Source organism: Mustela putorius, unplaced genomic scaffold, assembly GCF_011764305.1.
Source record: "Mustela putorius furo isolate JIRA1106 unplaced genomic scaffold, ASM1176430v1.1 tig00003834_pilon_pilon_pilon, whole genome shotgun sequence".
NCBI lineage: Eukaryota > Metazoa > Chordata > Mammalia > Carnivora > Mustelidae > Mustela > Mustela putorius.
This window is the reverse complement of record NW_025421987.1, coordinates 70,310,706-70,329,903: the sequence shown is the minus strand read 5'-3', so window position 1 is coordinate 70,329,903 and position 19,198 is coordinate 70,310,706. Positions and strand designations below refer to the sequence as shown.

Here is a 19,198-nt window from a genome sequence, read left to right as displayed (position 1 = left end):
GACATCTTTTTAAATGAGTACTGGGTGTTATATGCAACTGATGAAACACTAAATTCTACCCCTGAAACTAGTAATACACTATATTAACTAAATTGAATTTAAATAAAAAGTTTTTAAAAACCATGCTTTAAATTAAGATTAAATTACAAAAAACAAATTAACACCTCAAGGTTTTAGCTTACTATTATTTTTCCTTTTTTCTTCCCACACATATTTTTAAAGTACACCTAGGTAGAAAGTGCTAAGTTAGGAACTATGGTGGACTGAATGTGAAGAAGCATGATACTTGCTCTTACGGGCAATACTTCTAACTGGGGAGTCAAATCACACAAGGCAGGATATGATAAATGCCACTGTGAAATGGTTCTAAGCAAAACCTGAATTGGAGAGCCCATGTTGGTTTTCTAGAAATGCATTCATTAATATCTAGAGAATATGTCAAATCTGTTAAGAAGCAGCTCCAAATTCAGAACTTCTAAAAAGATGTTTCTTACCATTTTAAGTAAAATATATTTAGAGACAAAGTTGTGAATTGACATAGGGCCAACTAAGTAATGTCTGGTTAAATGTCTAGTCATATTTACATTGGTAAAATTAAATGAATAGATGATCAATTAACTGCATTTGCACATAATATGTATAATTCTGGTAAAATCAGAGAAACAATCATAATACTTTAAGATTTTATCCTGCCCTAAAATTCTATGATCCTATAATTTATCAAAATAGACTTGGGCTTTTAGTTTCTCCCACTGTATTTCTTTCCTTTCTGTTAAAAGAAAACCTCTGTTTATGAAGATTTTCTCTCTGTAAAATAGCTGGGCTTATATAAAGAAGGGAATCATTTATTCAAGTAATTCTGAAAATTTTATTGATTACATCTTTCCCAAAGCTCTGTAAAAGTAGGTGCTCAATAAATAGGTGTTGATATAACTTGATTTCTAAAAGTATTTTTAAGTGAAATTAGATTAGGGATTTGAAGTTCCTTGGCAATAAAACTTACCTATAACAAGATATTAAATTCTTAATAATTGCTTTACTAAGGTACTATAATTCTATGTGACTCAATTGGTTTCTATTATTAGATTGAGACCCAGAATGAACATTTCCAAAGTGTAACTTACTCTGAAAACCATGTTGGAAGTCAGGAGGGGGCAGGTATTTTGGAGATTCACAAATAACCCTCAAAGCTAATTTTGTCATAGCTTTGGTGTCCAAAATTTGACTCCAAGAATTTTAGGAAAAAGAATAAAAATGAACTGATTTATATGGAACGCATTCTCTGCCTTTGAGATACCTCTTTTAAGCCTAAAAAGCACAATGGGCTGAACAAGGATAGATTCTTACAGTAATTGGACTAACAACACTCGAACAATTAGCCTCTAAGGGAACAAATAGTTGATTGTGTTCTTTTGTTCTCTCCATGACAATGACTACATGATAGGTTTTGGTAAGAGTTATTTTCCCATTTCATTCACCCTAAAAAAGGTTGTTTTTTAAAATATATATTTTTTCTTTTTTGTATTTTTTTGTACTTGACAGGTGAGTTAATTTTGTTCTCACAGAATTGGTTATTATATCTACATTCAGAGCAAGAGATCTGATCATCTTCACAGATGACACAGTGACTCAGGATCTCTGATGGGAGGTGTGGAATGGAACAAGTAAACTCTTTCAATGTCAAAAGAACAAATCTCCCAGACTCCTAAAATGCCTTAAAATTGGCTCATTCTGCACTTCAATTTAACTCTTGGCAAAAGTACAAACTTAAAAAAAGTTATCTTTGAAATGGACAAAGTGGGAAATACAGTGTGGATTGTTAAGGTATTTTAAGGATAACTGTCATTTCAGTTGAAAGTTTCAGGTTAGGTTTTAAGGGAAAGGTGGCAGCTAATTAGTTTCTCAACACTTTGGCACACAAGGTCAAATATCAGAAGGGATAGTTTTTATACCATCTCATGAAAAGCATTCTGTGCCTTTGACTCGTATTACCTAAATATATCTAGTTAATATGGGTATCTTGGCAAAAAGACATTTGACATTGAATTTTTGTCTCCATCCCCAACGGGAAATGTCTTTAACCAAACTTAGCATTCAGTAAAGAAAAAAATTAAAAATAATTACAGGTAGAGGTGCCTGGGTGGCTCAGTGGGTTAAAGCCTCTCCCTTCAGCTCAGGTCATGATCCCAGGGTCCTGGAGTCGAACCCCGCATCGGGCTCTCTGCCCACAGGGGAGCCTGCTTCCTCCTCTCTCCCTCTTTGTCTGCCTCTCTGTCTAGTTGTGATCTTTGTCAAATAAATAAATAAAATCTTCAAAAAAAAAATAATTACATGTAAAGTTCTTATGAGATTCATGGCAAATTCAGAACTGCAAAGTACCTTATTTATAATATCTTACCTTGCTAAGCCTCATATTAATATTATTAAAAAATATTAGTATTAAATTATTGATTTTTTTAAAGAAAGAATAATTCATACACCAATTCTACAAATATTTATTAAATGCCTATTATGTGGTAGGTACTATTCTAAGCATTGCTGATACAGAAAGGGAATAAATGAAGTCCCCCCTCTCCTAGAGCTTGTTTTTGGTAGGGGAGAGAGTGAATAAACAGACAAGTGAATACAGACCACAATAGCACCTAATGATAAATGTAATCAAGAGAAATGATGTAGGGTGAAGGATGAAAACTCAAGGGGGAGAGTTTTACTTTATTTTATCTTTTATTTTAAATAAAGTTTTATTCTGACTGAAAAATCCAAGTGAGTAAGTAATAGTGCTCCCCGCCTCAAATTTTCTTTTCTTTTATTTATTTAAGTACGTTTAACATTACTCAGTGCTTCTCAGGATAAATGTATTCTTAATCTTCTTCAGCTGTTTTGCCCATCCCCACACCAATTTCCTTTTTAGCAACTACTGTTTTGTTCTCTATATTCAAGAGCCTTTTTTGGCTTTGTGTCTTTTTTCCTTTGTTCATTTATGTTGTTTCTTAAATTCCACACATGAGTGAGATCATATGGTACTTGTTTTTCTCTGACTGACTTATGTCACTTAGCATTATGCCTTCCAGATCAATCCATGTTGTTGCAAATGATAAGATTTCATTCTTTTCATTCTTCTTTCATTCTTTATTCATTCTATTTTTATTCATATGTATACATATCTTATGTATCTTATATGTCTTATACATATATATGCGTGTGGATATATATATATATATATATATCTTTTTTATCCACATCTTCTTTATCCATTCATCAATGAATGGGCACTTGTGCTGCTTCCATATTTTGACCATTGTAAATAATGCTGCAATAAACATAGGGTATGTATATTTTTCGAATTAGTGTTTTCATTTTCTTTGATAAATATCCAGTAGTGGAATTACTAGATTATATGGTAATTCCATTTTTAATTTTTTAAAAAACCTCCATAGTGTTTTCCACAGTTATGGCACCAATTTACATTCTTACCAACTGTGCATGGGTGCCCTTTTTTCTTTACATCCTCTCCAACACTTGTTATTTCTTGAATTTTTAGCCATTCTGACAACATTCTGAGTTGTTGTTATATAACATTCTGAGTTGTTATATAAATTTGCCCTTTTTTTTTTTTTTTTTTTTTTAAAGCTAGTCTCCACAGCCAGCATGGAGCCCAGCACAGGGCTTGAACTTATAACCTTGAGATCAAGACCTGAGCTGAGATCAAGAGTTAGACACTCAACCAACTGAACTATCTAGTGGTTTGGACTTATATTTCCTTGATGATTAGTGATATTAGACATCTTTCTAGGTGTTTGTTGTCTTTTTGGACTAATGTCTATTCATATCCTCTGTCCATTTTTTAATTGGATTATTTGGGGGTTTTTGGTATTGAGTTGTATAAATTCTTCATATATTTTGGATATTAACCCTCAAGTGAGAGTCTTTAGATAGAGTGGTCACAGAAGGCTCAAATAAAGTGACATTTAGACAGAGAATTTTTCATTTATTTATTCGACAGATATTTATTGAATACCCATTATAAGCTGGTCACAGTGCTTGCTGTTACGGGATTGCAGAATGAGATAAGATGCCTGGTTTCTAAGAATTTATAATCTTACAGAGGAGTGTAGCTATATTTATTTATTAGATGTTATAACAAAATGTGAACAGAGTGAGAGATGAGAAGAAAGAAATATTTCTTTCAACTCTAGTTATTAAGAAGCCTACCAGAACAAGATGGGCCTTAGAGAATGGGTGTATGGGTAGACAGATGTGGGACTGTATGTAAAATGAAATCCATAGAGGGATGGATGAGCACATCATGAATGAAAACAAAGTAGCTAGAAGTGTGGAGGGTGCTTAGAGAATAGTAAAGGTTTCGTTTGTGTTGAACAAGAAAGTGTGCTTCAGAAACTGAGGCCTTGAATCCATCTAACAATTCAAAACCAGCTCCTACAAGCAAGAAATTTATTTGAAGCCTTGTGTTCTACCTTTTAAATCCAGGTGAATTTTACATTCTAGAACATAAATTCATCTATCCTATTTCAAAATAAAAATATTGTCCCCAAACTCTTTAAATAAATTAAAGAGTGAAGGTGGAAGGTGGACGGTGAAGCATATTTACCTTATGGCCTCCAGTAGCTCCATCAAATATTTAGCTGGGTATTCATATTTTACTTTGAATATCAAGGGTAGAAGAATAGAGAGAACTAATCCTAAAAAAGTTGATTGGACCCAAATAGCACTGGCTTTTGAATAATAGGCTCACTCATTTGAAATGTGCCATAAAGAGAGTGGAAAACAAATACATGTTTTTAAATGAGGCATTAGCCTTATATTTGACCAGGCTGTTTCCTCGGCCTCGAGTGCCTTCCTCTTGCAAATCCTACTCATCTGCTATGGTGCAGTTCAAATATGACTCCTCACTCAACCTTCTATGATTTCTGTAGCTGGACTTCCTTGGTGATGGGTCAGTACTTCCTTGACATTTATTGCATTTCACTTTTTATGTCAGTCATTTGATGCTCTTGGTTCTATCCACTGCAGCACCTGAATATGGACTTCCATGTGGAAAAAAAAGTGCTTGTAAAATGAATATAGATGAAAGACCCCCCAAAAGAACGATTATTCTAGTGGCAGAATAAAAGAGATACTAGAGGTGGGTAGACTAAAGGCAAAGGTATTGGTTAAGAGGCTCTTACAATTATTCAGTGATGAGGTAGTGGACACTGGACTAGGTAGTTGACATTAACTGTTTAAAATAAAAAGGAAGGAATGAATTGCTAACATATTGCAGAGTGGGAGTCCAAGTATTTGATGTGACTGAGGAAGAGAAACACACAGGAACCTGGACTGCTTGTCTGGTAACCAAATTAGGGAATTTAGGACTGAGACCTGGTGTGGACAGAAGATGAAAACTTTGGATTTCTTGATATGTTGCTGATGGGAATATTATATAGAATTGTCCCCTGGCAAGTGGGCACATTTCAACACTGGGGAAAGTTATGAATGTGGATAAATTTAAGAACCATTTCACAGAAGCAAGATTGCAACCTGAGGTGGTAGATAGAATCCCTGAATGAACCCACATGAGTAGAGAGAAAGGAATAGAGGAATGACAGTAAGGAATGTGTATAGTGAAAGAAGGGAAGAAAGAGGGAAGAGAAAATCGAGAATGGGAGTGAAAGTTCAGGGAGGCAAGAAGAGAAGCAGGATGTACTAGAAAGAAAAGAATTTTCAGGGGTACCTGGGTGGCTCAGTGGGTTAAGCCTCTGCCTTTGGCTCAGGTCATGATCTCAGGGTCCTGGGATTGATCCCCATATTGGACTCTTTGCTTGGCAGGGAGCCTACTTTCCCCCCTTCTCTGTGTCTGCCTCTCTGCCTACTTGTAATCTTTCTCTCTCTGTCAAATAAATAAATGAAGTCTTTAAAAAAAAGAAAAGAATTTTTAGGAGCAGAAAGCCACATCCTTCAGAGAGTGAAAACTTACAGTGATGGAGCAATTTGGAGACCTTTGGGAATAGAAGCAAGATTTTGGATGGGTGAGGAGAGAGTGAGGGTGAAGACACCAAGCCTGCGGTTACTAACTGGTTACTATCACTCATTTGAGGTGTGTATGCCTCTAGAAGGAACAAGAGACTTAGTATAGTCTGATAGCCAGAACTTAAATCATCGTGTGGAAGCAAGGTGATATTGATGGGCCACAATTTAATGTTCATGCCCCTCCCTTCCCTACCAGGCCCCAGGCATTTCATTTCCTGCCTATCCTGGCCTGTCAGAATCACAGCAGTACCCCAAGATATTGGTCTTTTTAAAACTATTGTTTCTGCTCAAAATATGTCTGTCACCAGAGTCCTGCTCCTTTGGAGTGGCACTTTCCAGGTGTGTTTCACAAATGATAGCCCTTCGAGATGCTATCTGATATGGGACTCTACAGTCAGGTAAGTCTGGAAAATGCCACAGGGGATGTTAACATGTGAACTTCTATGGAATCTCTCATGAAGAAAGACCTTATTACTTTTGTTTCAACTACCAAATATTATTTCTTCACAGACTCATCTCCTTTTTTATTGTTACTGTCAAAAAACTCTTAATGGTTTTATGGTACCTATGTGGGGAAACTTGGCTTTGGATTCTTGGTGATGGATAATTAATTTGATAAATGCATACATGTTTGGTGTTAATGGCTGTGAGAGGATAATTAACTTTGTAATATTAAATATTCATAATGTACCAGGGAATTCGAAGAGAAAATAATAAAAAAAGTTTAGTGTGGGAGGTTCAGGATTGTGGATGATAAGTGGATGCTGGCGACTCAAGATCTCTTTTGCATTTGGATCCACAGCTAAATTCTTCATCCTTTTTACTAGGGCTATTACGGTGTTTCGACTGCAAAACTTCAATCAATTCTTCATCCAGCCTGAGAAATGGAAAGGAGGAATACAGCACCGTGACAATATCTTGTGCGCTGCATTTTTACCCCCACAAACTCTTGTTACAGGTTAATTGAACCTTCTCCGGACCATCAGTGGTGAACAATTGGTTTCTTTTGGCTCAGTCACTTTTTTTTTTTTTAAATAAAGATTTTTATTTATTTATTTGACAGACAGAGATCACAAGTAGGGGGAGAGGCAGGCAGAGAGAGAGGAAGGGAAGCAGGCTCCCTGTTGAGCACAGAGCGGGGCTAGATCCCAGGACCCTGGGATCATGACCTGAGCTGAAGGCAGAGGCTTTAACCCACTGAGCCACCCAGGTGCCCCATGGCTCAGTCACTTTTAAAAATCCTTTTCTGAATTGCAAGATGAATAGATATCTTGAAAACTCGGCCTTTGCACTGAGAGCTACTCTTGGTCCTTACTTCCAGGGTAGCATGTTAGTGGTGAGGACTGTCAGCTCTACAGCGAGGCTGTCTGGCTTCAGATCCTGGTGCCACCACTATCCAGTGCATCATATCGAACAAGTTCTTTAATCTGTACACCATGGCTCTCTCTGGCTAATAAGAATATATCAATATCTTGGTTTAGAGTGAAGATTGAGTAAACTAATCTGTGTAAGGGCTTAATACAGTGCTTGACACACAGTAAGCTTATCAGTAAATGTTAGCTTCTGTTTTTATTGTCCTGTTTCCAGAAACAGCATTAGGAATGATGGGAACAAATCATACTTCTGTGGCACTCAGATGTTTCATAATGGGAACATGCTAACACTTTGGCACAATTTAGTCTAAGTAATTTTGGTTAAAGTCTGGCATCACCAAATGCCTACAAATCCAAGCCCTTAAAAAGATGCATGGGCATGCTTTGATGTGCATATGAAAGAGGATCAGAAATCGTTGTATCATTTCTGGCCAAAGAAAACAATTTATAAAGATAGATTGCACCATGAAATTAGAGAGTCCATATTTTGACAACCCAGGTTGTTTTTTTAATAGAACCCAAAATGTCATCAATTAAGAGGAATGAAAACTCACAGGAAAAGAGCCAGGATATCTGTGAAGTGTTACAATATGTGGTTTACAGCTCTGTGTACACTTACATTTCCACTGTCTTCAGGAATTACCCGATTACCTGCCAGTAGGGCCAACTCTGCAGTTGAATTTGCTTTTTAGCTGCTGAAAGTCCAGCCCTGCAGGTGGTAGCACATACTGAAATGTGATGGAGAGAAGATATCAGGCTGCATCTTTATTATTCCAAAAGTGTCAGAATTTTCTTTTGTAACTGGTAGATAGATGATGTCTTCATTGACTCTCAGCCCACCAGTCCTATATGAAAATGTTTGGCCAGGAGCTTTATAACTTAAGCATTTCAAAATCACGGGAGCAGATGGCTACTCTCTTGTACAGTTAATCCATGCAAATCCATCATCCTTGGCCAATTTTTGAGTTACACAGGTTGCTCTTGCCGGAACAATACGGAGTTTTGTATGTATTCTTCTCTTCTTTCTCCTGATCCCAAGAAAGTTCCCATCTGTACATCCCACTCAAATACGGGTCTTCCCTTCTGCTTTTCACTTGACCCTAATACTCTGCTCAGTGGGGACCTCTCCTTGCCTTGCTGCAGAGAACAGCAGTCTGGGTGACCTTCGCTCCTCCCCAGGACAGGCTTGGCCAGACTGTCTCACTATTTGGGCTTTTTTGCATTCTCTGTGATGAGCAGGAGGGAAGGACTTTATATAGGGAAATTTTTAGAATTAGAGAAAGCGTTATTCAATAAAGAATATAGGAGAGAGGGAATGAAAATAATACACACACACACGAATAGATGTGGCAAACAGAAACCAAGAAGGATTTGATTTGTTTGCCCTCAATAACAAAAAAAGTATAATCATTATGAACATTTTTTTTAGTTCTTATAATACACTAGGCACTATTCTAAGTACTTTTCATTCACAACAACATTATGAAATTCGATTTTAATTCAGTTTTATAGATGAAATTGTGGCCTCAGGTAAATAACTTAACCACGTTTACACAGCCAGCAGGTGGCAGAGCTGAGAATCAAACTCAAGTTGTTTAATTGCAAAGCCCGTATTCTGAATGCCTTATTACTATAAAATAAAAAGATATGGCAGTAATTTCCAGTACATTGAATACAAAGGTACACGATGAGGATTCTAAGTTGTGAAGTTTAATAAAATACTAGTCATTATTATTCATGTTTCCAAAAATACAGAGAGTACCTTCTATGCGCCAGATTGTGTGTAAGTTGTTCACAAATAGTGACTTCTTCTCCCATTGCTGTTGCTCATGTTTTCCAACTTTCTGGCAATTTATGTTCTCCATCCTGGCTCATATAGGGAGTTATGATGGAGAAATTATTCTGTGGAACAACAACACAGAAAATGCTCACTGTGTCCTTCACCCTGATTATCAGAGGCTGCTAGAATCAAAACCGGGTGAGTACAAGTTTGAAAATAAAATAATGTGGCTGAGTCAAACCACCGTAGGCTTCGTTGTTTATTCATGTTCCTGATGCAGCTCACTCCTAAATTATAGATGATTGGCCATAAGCGCCAGGGATTAGTGAGACCGTTGTCCTGTCAAAGTGACTAAAAAGAACCTTGAGATTTACTTGGCTTAGCAAATTCTCCGTGGCGTGCTGTTGCTTGTCTTTATGCCACATCAGCTTTTCTGAATTACTGACAGCAGGGAGCAGGCCTCTCATTTCCATCTAGTTTAGTTTTTGCCAATAAACCTAACCAAACTGCCTTTGAGTGAATCTTGGTACCCCTTGGTAGGAAGATAGGAGCTCATGTTCACTTGATAGGCTGCTCAGGCTTAGTCTAGAGCTTGTATTAAATATTACGCCACCTGGAAATCTTAAATTATTTCTTGCTTTAGAAACCTGTGAGGAACACGAGATGGGAGTGTATTGTATTTTATGGAAGTTTAGCCGAGCACATGAATATTTTATACTTAAGCAAAATGTCTTGACAATTGCCTTTTGCATTTTATTTCAGTTTCCTTAGATACTGAAGGCTTTTCCTTAGGATTATTTATTTAGGTAATGAATATGTCATTCTTCATGGCCCACTGAGGTTCTGTTGTCTCAATTGGATAAACTCACAGAGCTGGACTGGACCGTAGGAAAGGATAGGTCGTCCAATACAGCTTTATTTTATGAAAGTGGAGGGAGTAATTTGTTAAGAGTAAGCCCTTAACGATTTGGGCTTACTTGTCTGTACGCACAAAGCTCTGGCCTGCTATCTGTATGAAGAGTTAGCCATTAGGGTTCACTTGAACCCTCCATGGAAAAGGTAGAATTCTGCTTCTTTCTTTATATTGGCCTGCAGGAGAGTGACATCTTTGCTCTTACAGCAAGCCCAATTGTGGCTACGATTAAAACTCCGAAGAGGTAGATAAGAAAGAGAAGTGAATAATATCAAACTTCTAAGACAAGAGAGGCATTGCTAGAGATGTCTTGCTTTGAGATTTTGCAGATCCTCCCTGTGTAGATTTTTTCATAGCTATGAACAGACTATTCATAGATTCTGAATATCCCCAATTGTTATTAGTGTGGCCAGGAGATGATGTCACAAGATAATCGAAGTGTCCCTAGGAAGGTCCTCTCTGGGGTAACTCACTAGCAGATAATATTGCTGCTAGACTGATTATTTAAATATATTTAAATAGTCATTATAGCTCATGTTCATTATATTATTTGCAAGATTAGTATTAATGATTAATGAGCTGAAAATGTCATGGTGTTAGAATCACATTTGTCTTGAACAGATCAGGATTTCTAAGACGTTGACACTGACAACAAAATGAAGTCCCTATTAATTTGTATCAAGGGAAAACACAGTCAGTGTGTATGTAATATGCAAAACGAAGGTGGAGTCAAACAACCCTTCAAGTTGGCATTGAAGCCGTGAATAGCAGAAGGTCGGTTGGATGTTCACTGGAAGCCTACTGTAAGACTTGATGGGGTCACCGGAGACCGATGGAGGCAGGCCTGTTGTTTTTCATAAGCATTCAGTTGACAAGCAGATGTTTCTCCTCATTAAGACACCTAGCTTTGTGTCCATCACAGGTACAGAGCCTCAAAAGCTTTTCAGTGCTGGGAGGAGTCGCTCCACCTGCCCCAGCACCAACCAGGCTGCACTGGGAGCCCACTCCTTGGAGACCCTCACCAAGGGCAATAATGCTGTTGTGGGGCTCTGCTTCCTTGAAGCAAGAAAAACCACCGCAGAGACAGGTATAACATACATTCCCATTCTGACTGTGGATTGATGTATTTGTAAAATGTGGGGGAAAGGGAGCAATGAAGACCATTTAATGTGCTCCTTTGTGGGTCTTGTAGAGCTTGACCCCATGTAGCTAACAGTCCATGTTGAGTCCCGGGAGGCCCCCCCAGCCACAGCACGTGAGGTTGGGGTTCAGAAGGGAGGGTCCAGGAGCAGGAGCCAGATTGGAACCCCCAGCGAATCAGTGCTGCACAGCTCAGGATCCGAGTAGAAGAAACGCTGGCAAACAGTTTGCTCTGGATGACAATCTGAGTTGCTGTGGCATAAAGAGGTTTGGTGGGATAGAGAGCACAGCAAGAATAGGGTCCAAATATACATGCCAAGGCTTAGGACTAGATGCTCCAGAAGGATAGAGTCCCACTGTGCTGGAACCCACTATCAAAATGGGCTAGAAGAAAATAGTGAGAAACTTGGAGATGGGGGCAGTGGCAAAATTTGAAATAACTGCTGATCCTAGATGAAGAGAGCTGCTTGCTTTTTTTCTTAATTTCCTCCCTTCTTCGCCCCCATCCTTCCTTCCTTCCTTACCTCCCTCCCTCCCTTCTCTTTCTTTTCTTTTTGTGTAATGGCTTGGGTTTCATTACCAGTTATGCTTACTTTCCAGAGTAAGTCAGGGTCCTGGTTAGTGCTTCTGCTGAGATGTATGCTAAGACTGGTGCCACCAGGTCACTTACTGTAGCCATTTGGCATTACATAGATGAAATAACCTTTTGCTTAATTTCCCCCTTGTTTTCAATAGTTATGTTAGCATGGTGTTGACGCTGCCTGCATTTTCTCTAAATTAAAATATGCTTTTGAGAATAACGCATATTGTTTTACCTTTCATCTAAAAAATTGTGTTTTATAAATATTTTTTCTTAGTATGGACAATCTAGACGTGTAGGTGTTATGTGTATGAAAAGAACTAAACATATCCGAACCACATTTTCCATATTTACTTACCCACATTCAGTTTGCAGATAGAAGATCTGCATGATTTTTATATAAAAATTTTCAGCATTCAAAATCAATAAAGGTATACCCTTAAGAATTTAAGAAACCTTGTGGAGTATTTAGAATAGACTTTGAAACAGTTAGATTCTAAAACTTTGTATTTTCTAGAACTCCCTTCTATTCACAAAATGAACTATTATCCTGAAATTGCTCTCATTTCCTCTACACTAATTCTTCTTAATGTTATCAGTATTCCCAAATTGTTTCCACCGAAGCGGCTACAAGTCATTATTTCTGCCTTAAACAGATATGATTGTTAATTGGCAGTACATTTGTGAAGTAAATTGAAAGTCATCTACAGATTTATCAAATAATAATAGGAACTTGGCCACAGAAGAATAATTTAGGTAGAGTGCTTCTACAAAGCATATAAAAATAGAAAATGAAAAGGTGAGTTCTAGGCCTGTGAGCCAAAAAAGGGTTCCATAAGGGCTCCCAATGAATTCTTGATGAAAAATTAAAAAACAAGCCCATAAATAGAATCCTAAATGCATGATACTGTGTAGAGAAATTAACATCTATGCTGCTCTAACGACATATATGCAGCCAACTCCATGCGGGAGGAATTATACTTCTTTGGTGTATATGTATATAGGTTATTAAGAAAGATGGGTTAATGTAATTAGAATATTATCACAATATTGAAATTAATACTTGATAAATTTATTTGGAAGAACAAATTAATTCTATCTAACTTTAAAAAACCAATTATATTGAAATAATGAAGGAAAGGGAATTCAATGTAATGGAACATCTTGCATTTCCAATCTCATTTAATACTCAACACAAAACAGTAATGTTATCATGGCATTATCTCCATTTTATATTGGAGAAAGTCGAAGTGCTGGAAATTGCTATCCAGGCTGCCTATCGCTCCAATAGCCAAATGCTTTCCGCATGGCAAGCCACTGAAGACATTTTTTTCTGGTTTGTGTTGTTACATTTTCCTAATTAAGTCTTGTCTTACACGTTAGGAGGAGCTAACCTGGTGTCGTGTGGAGGATCTGGGTATGTCAGATTCTGGGACACATTTAAGAAGCAACTTCTGGCTGAATTTTTGGCTCATGGTGGAGTTGGATCCATTATTATGTCTACTGATAAGTCAAACCAATACCTCGCCACAGGAGGTCTGGATGGACAATTGAAAATCTGGGATATAGAAGTAAATTGACAGTATTCTCATATCCTTAGCATTGTTGATTGCCTTGTGCTGCAGATAACTAGGAATCTGGTCTTATCTATCTCCTGGATAAGGGAAGACATGATCAGTCTGAGTACTGTAAAGGAAACATTAACATGTATCAGGCAGAGAGATCTCTTAAATAATTTATGGGGAAATACAGACTGTTCTCAGTATGAAAATCTTCTCAAGCCTGGGGCATCTGCATGGCTTAGTCAGTTGAGCAACTGACTAAGCCAACTCTTGTTTCAGTTCATGCCATGATCTTATGGGCTGTGAGATCCAGACCCATGTCATCAGGCTCTGTGCTCTGTGGGGAGTATGCTTGAGATTCTCTCTCTCCCTCTCCCTCTGCCCTTCTCTCCACTTGCACTCACGCACTCTCTCACTCTCAACTAAATAAATCATATATACACACATACAAATATATATACACACACATATACTTATACATGTGTGTATGTGTGTATGTATATCGGTGTATACGTATGGGTAATCAAGTCACTCACCCAATTTAGGAATGCAGTATTGTCAGGAAGGTACTGAAGCATTGTTTGAGCATAACTAATTAGGATATACCTTATTCGAAATGAGACTGTAAACCCAATTTAAACAGAGTATTGGCCCTTCATCCAACATTATCATCATCTGAATTAGTTTGGGATTTTTGTGTCAGTGATTACCTGCTTGATTTTCTAATAATATTATAAAATCATATAATATGCAACTATCTACAAATGGTAAAATTCATCTCTCTCAAATAACTGACTTGACTGTTAACTCTTTCTGCTTTTCATTCTTCCCCTCCCCTCTTCCTTTCGTTCCACTTCTCAGCTCAGGCAAATCAGTTAGAAACATGTTTTGACACTTAGTACAATTTTTCTAAACTCTGTTATGATGAACTATTCTTTTGCATTTGGAGAACAGAGAATTTTTCCCAAATGTACTTTTTTTCATTTCTATATCAGACATTTTAAGAAAAAGTGTTATGTTGCTGCAATAATTTAATACTTGGACTTCTTAGAATTCTGGAATTTCTTTTCATTCAGGAATACTGTCTTAATTCCAGCAAGAGCAAAATAACACAGGCCCCAGCTCTGATACGATCATTCCGACCTCATGAAGACCAGATAAGTTCCTTAGAGATGTGTAAGATGGGTGGCCACTTACTGATTATCTCCTCATCTGCAGACGGCAGCATTTGTGTGACTGATGTCTGTGGTGCTCCTCTCTGGATCTTTGGTCAGGTAGAAATATTGCTTCTTTATTATTCTAGTATTTACTTGACATTTAGTATGAACTTGGGCTGATTTCTATTTGAGTCTCATCAGCTGTTAATGTTCATCAGTCATGAAAGATCTGACTTCCATTTCTGGAGCTGTAGCTCCAGGCATCTCTTGTCTTGTTTACCATTAACCATGACAGTTCCATCAAGTGGAAGACTCTAGAGACATGGAAAGATGGAGGCTCTGTGCAGCTCAAAATGTTCCAGAATTTCTGAGAAAACCTTCTCTTTAAAACTCCTTCAGTTTCAACGTCTAGTAAAAACGCAGTATGGATATAATTACCATATTATTCTTAAGCAGGTAAAGGACAATGACTGTCAAAGAATAATCAAATACAGAAAACTTTAGGAAAAATAAACCTCTTCCTGTCTGATTTATTCCTCACCAAATAGCAACAACTACTAACAGTTGCTGAGTTTTTCCTGTATGACTAGGACTCTGTTCTATGGTCTCCACATGAATTATCTCATGCAATCACAATTCCTCATCCCATGAGGGAGGAGCTCTTCATTATCGCCATTTTACAAATGGAAAACAGAGGCACAAAAGGTTTGAATCAACTCCTGAGCTCACAGAAGCTACCAAGTTGTAGAATTTAACTTTTGAATCAAGCTGGCTCATTTCAGAGCTTATGCTTTTAACCCTTCCTCCCATGAAACTAAGTTCCCATTTATACCTATTAAGACAAACAGAAGTAGGGGGCATGGTAGAAAGGAAATAGTCATTATCTCAGATTTATTTTATTTTTTCCATTTGTCTTCATGGGGACTCTGTTCTTGCTCCCTTTGGGACTTGAGGGACAAAATATCAGTTTGATGTGTTTCAGTCATTACTGTCGAGGCATAGTTGCATAAGGTCAGGCTGGTGGGATGAGGTTGGTCTGACACCTCACTTTCAGTCTGGCTGGTTGACTTGGTTCTATTTGGCAGACTTCATTTTTAGTCATGCCATGAGAAACAGCAACTGTCTTCATTTTGGAAGACGAAGATTGATGTTGTTCACTTTTGAATTGTTTTGATGATGTCAACCTGTTCTGAAAGAGTTTTATACAACCCTACGGGACACAAATGGTGATGATAAATCAGAAAATAATCTGGGGTGGTGGGCCCATGTTTAGCCGGGTAATATGGGAATCTCCAGGTAGCACTCAAGAGCTGTACAGTCTCTTCTGCTCTGTAAATAAGGCAAGGGCTAGACTTTTCTCAGTTGGAAAAAAAGAGCCTCTGAGTGGTAACTCAAATGCGTGCACACGCATGTGCGTAGGTGTGTGGTGAATGAGGCAGAGGGCCATAGCTGGCATTCTGAGCACAAGATGAGTTGGAAAGATGCTTCTGTAAGTGAAGAAGTTAATGTAATGCTGAATTGCTGTATGGCCGTGCTTTTTGGGCTCTGGGGACTTGAAGTGGAGGTTAGAACAACAGGTAAAGAAAAAGTTTCATCAAGTGGCTGACATCTGGAAAGTAAGTTTCTTAGAGGAGACTGAGGCAAGAAATCACAGCGCTCTAGGTGCGGGTGCCATATTGTGCCCGCCGCACAGTAGCTGCGGCTAAATTTTATTTTAATTAAGAAGCGTGTGCCTTTAAAACTGCTCATTTTTATGCCTTTGATATTTGTCCTTAGCTGTTTTATAAAGTCTTTGTATTTTGAACGATTCTAGACTCAAAAAGCCTGTGTGAAAATGGTTTGGTTTTCCCTCTATGTTCAAGGCAGGAAAAGAGCCCCCAGGGCTGGGGTAGTCTTAGTAAAGGCTGACAAACCTGGAGACACCTGGGTTTTCCATTTTTTTTTCCTGCTTGAAGTCCCCCAGCCAAGGACTCCCTTTGATTAAGCCGTCTTGAATATAGGTGCTGCTGGTCCCAGGGGTTGGGATTGGGGTGAGAGGAAGACAGAGGAGAGAGAAGGGAAGAGAATAAATTAATAGATACTGGAAAATAGCAGTGGTGAATGTCCTTCTCATTGTTGTATAAGAAGAGACACTCATTTAGAGAAAGAACAGAAGGATATGGAAGGCAGATGGTGATACATAGATAAAAAGGAGAAGAGACCCAATTAGTAAACATCATTTGGATCAGAAAATTTTTGCTGAACAAACCTGATGTGTACAGTGCCTTGACTTCTGCCTTACATTTGAATGTTGTATTTGTTTAGTTGAATTAATTCTCATTTGGTAGTTATAAAAACAGGAGGAAATGCAGTAATGTATTTTAATTTCCTACATTAAGACTTAATTTTCCAATCACACGCAGTCTGATTGAAGTATTTAAAATGACGTGCCATGTGATTCCATATATTTCATGAATGAGGTTGTTTTTTTAAATAACTAAGCAATTTTTATAACATAGCTATGGATCTGAGGTTGGTTTTCAAGTTCGACTTTTTTAAAATTTAGAGTATGGTATGTGTATTTCTGGAGTTGGGAAAATGGGGGTGGAGATAATTTATCTGTGGAGGTAGATAGCCTTGTCCCAGGAAACTGTCAGATGATTATGCTATCAATACATTAGTGATGTGTGCATGCATTCAGTGCTCCTCTTCGCACACTGACCACAGTTGCGTTAGGCAGGGTGTGGGCACTGGCACCTCTCCTCCTGGTACTGTGGGGACCCATGTTGTGGGTTGTGCGTACTCACCCAGTGTTTCAATTATGATGTAGTTACTCATATTTAAATAGTAAAGATTTCATAGAAGATCCAGATTTCCTGCTTCTCTTGAAAAGGAGCATGTCAGTCCCTGAGAATCACTGTAAAATGGGTTCTCTCCAGTTCGCTGTAGTTCCTACCTCTCCCTATTGCCAGTAATCGCTAGGGCTGAACTTCCTTTGCTATTTATCAACTTCTAGGAGGCTTGATTCATTCATTGCCTCCATCTTCCTGGATCCTCTGTAGTCCCTTCTGACAAGATTAGCAGTTTATAGGCCAGTCAGATATCCTAGGGATGCCTGACTTCCTCATACCACACGGGCTGTATTCCCTCATCCATCCCTGTGTGTATCATGGGAATTGACATAAGACAAGGACATTGGTTCTGTATCCCAAATATAAAATAAAATGTCAATGAGAGCTTCTGCTAGGTATTAAGCATTGTAGTCAAAGAAAGTAGTTTTATGAAAAATTAACTGATAATTTTTCAGCAAAAGTTATTTTTTAGTACACATATATCTTGCTATTCAAGATTTTAAAGTGGAAATATCAATTTTTTGTAGTTCATTATCTTTTCAGAGAATCTATGTTTCTTATGACACTTACTACTTTCTACCTTTATTAAAGTTACATATATATGTCTCATCTCCCGTATAAAACTGTAAGGCCTTTGAAGAACCATGTTTTATTTATTTTTTTTGGTATGTACCCAGGACTTCAATTAGTAGTATAGCACATAAATGTTCAAAAAAAAAGTCATAAAAATAAAATAAGTCTCTTTTTCCAGGCAAAGCATGGGCAAATTGAAAACTGTTTTTCCCTTCCTAAAAGAGATACTAACTTAATGAAAAGTGAGATTCAAGAAGAAAGCAAAAGGGAAATTCCTCTACTTTCTAAGGAGGAATCAAGTTTAGACCTACCAGAACATTCTCTACTTGATAAGAAAAACAAAGATGAAACCGCATGCAAGTAAGTAATTTTAAGTATTACATGGATGCCAACTGGAGTTCAGATAAGACCTAAAATGATTGGCCCAAACTTCTCTCTGTGATCCGTGGAACATGCAATGAATGACTACTTCAAGGGTATGTGTGGTGAGGGATAATTTATATTATTGGGGTTATTATATCTAGTTCAATTTCTTGCCTCCATTGAATTCTTTTTTTTTTTAAGGTTTTATTTTTATTTGTCTGACAGAGAAACAGTGAGAGAGGGTACAAGCAGGGGGAGTAGGGGAGGGAGGGAGAAGCAGGCTTCTCACTGAGCAGAGAGCCTGATTTGGGGCTGGATCCCTGGACGCTGGGTTCATGATCTGAGCTGAAGACAGATACTTAATGATTAAGCCACCCACTGGTGGCTTAATATATATCTTGAATAGCAAGATATATGTGTACTAAAAAATAACTTTTGCTGAAAAATTATCAGTTAATTTTTCATAAAACTACTTTCTTTGACTACAATGCTTAATACCTAGCAGAAGCTCTCATTGACATTTTATTTTATATTTGAGATACAGAACCAATGTCCTTGTCTTATGTCAATTCCCATCATACACACAGGGTATGTTACACCCACTGGTGGCTTAATCCATTGAATTCTTGATCTCTATTAAGGATCTTCTAGTCCTCTGTTTCTGTTCCATCATCAACCCAATTGTTCAAATTAGCCCCTTTATTGAAAAACAATATAATCTCTGTATGTATGTATGTATGTATGTATGTATGAATGTATGTGTGTATCTATCTCAAAATGTACATCAGGTTTACTCCTGGTTTTGGTAAGGTGTACAGTGGCTTATATGACAAAAGTTCAAAGAGGTTAACTTTGAATATTAGACATGACTCTCCTTTGAACTCTTCTTGTCTTTTCTT

The 19,198-nt window shown here is 37.6% G+C and overlaps 1 protein-coding gene across 4 annotated transcripts in view; it reads left to right on the top strand.

The window, feature by feature from the left end:
- The window catches only part of WDR49 (WD repeat domain 49), a 134,571-nt gene that overhangs the window by 81,482 nt on the left and 33,891 nt on the right, over positions 1-19,198 (top strand). For all 4 annotated transcript variants that reach the window (XM_045088605.1, XM_045088604.1, XM_013058288.2 and 1 more), the window contains 6 exons: positions 6,855-6,985; positions 9,280-9,378; positions 11,016-11,180; positions 13,197-13,384; positions 14,452-14,649; positions 18,115-18,296. In XM_045088605.1, the coding sequence (XP_044944540.1) occupies positions 6,855-6,985; positions 9,280-9,378; positions 11,016-11,180; positions 13,197-13,384; positions 14,452-14,649; positions 18,115-18,296 (963 nt within the window). The remainder of the gene's footprint in view (positions 1-6,854; positions 6,986-9,279; positions 9,379-11,015; positions 11,181-13,196; positions 13,385-14,451; positions 14,650-18,114; positions 18,297-19,198) is intronic.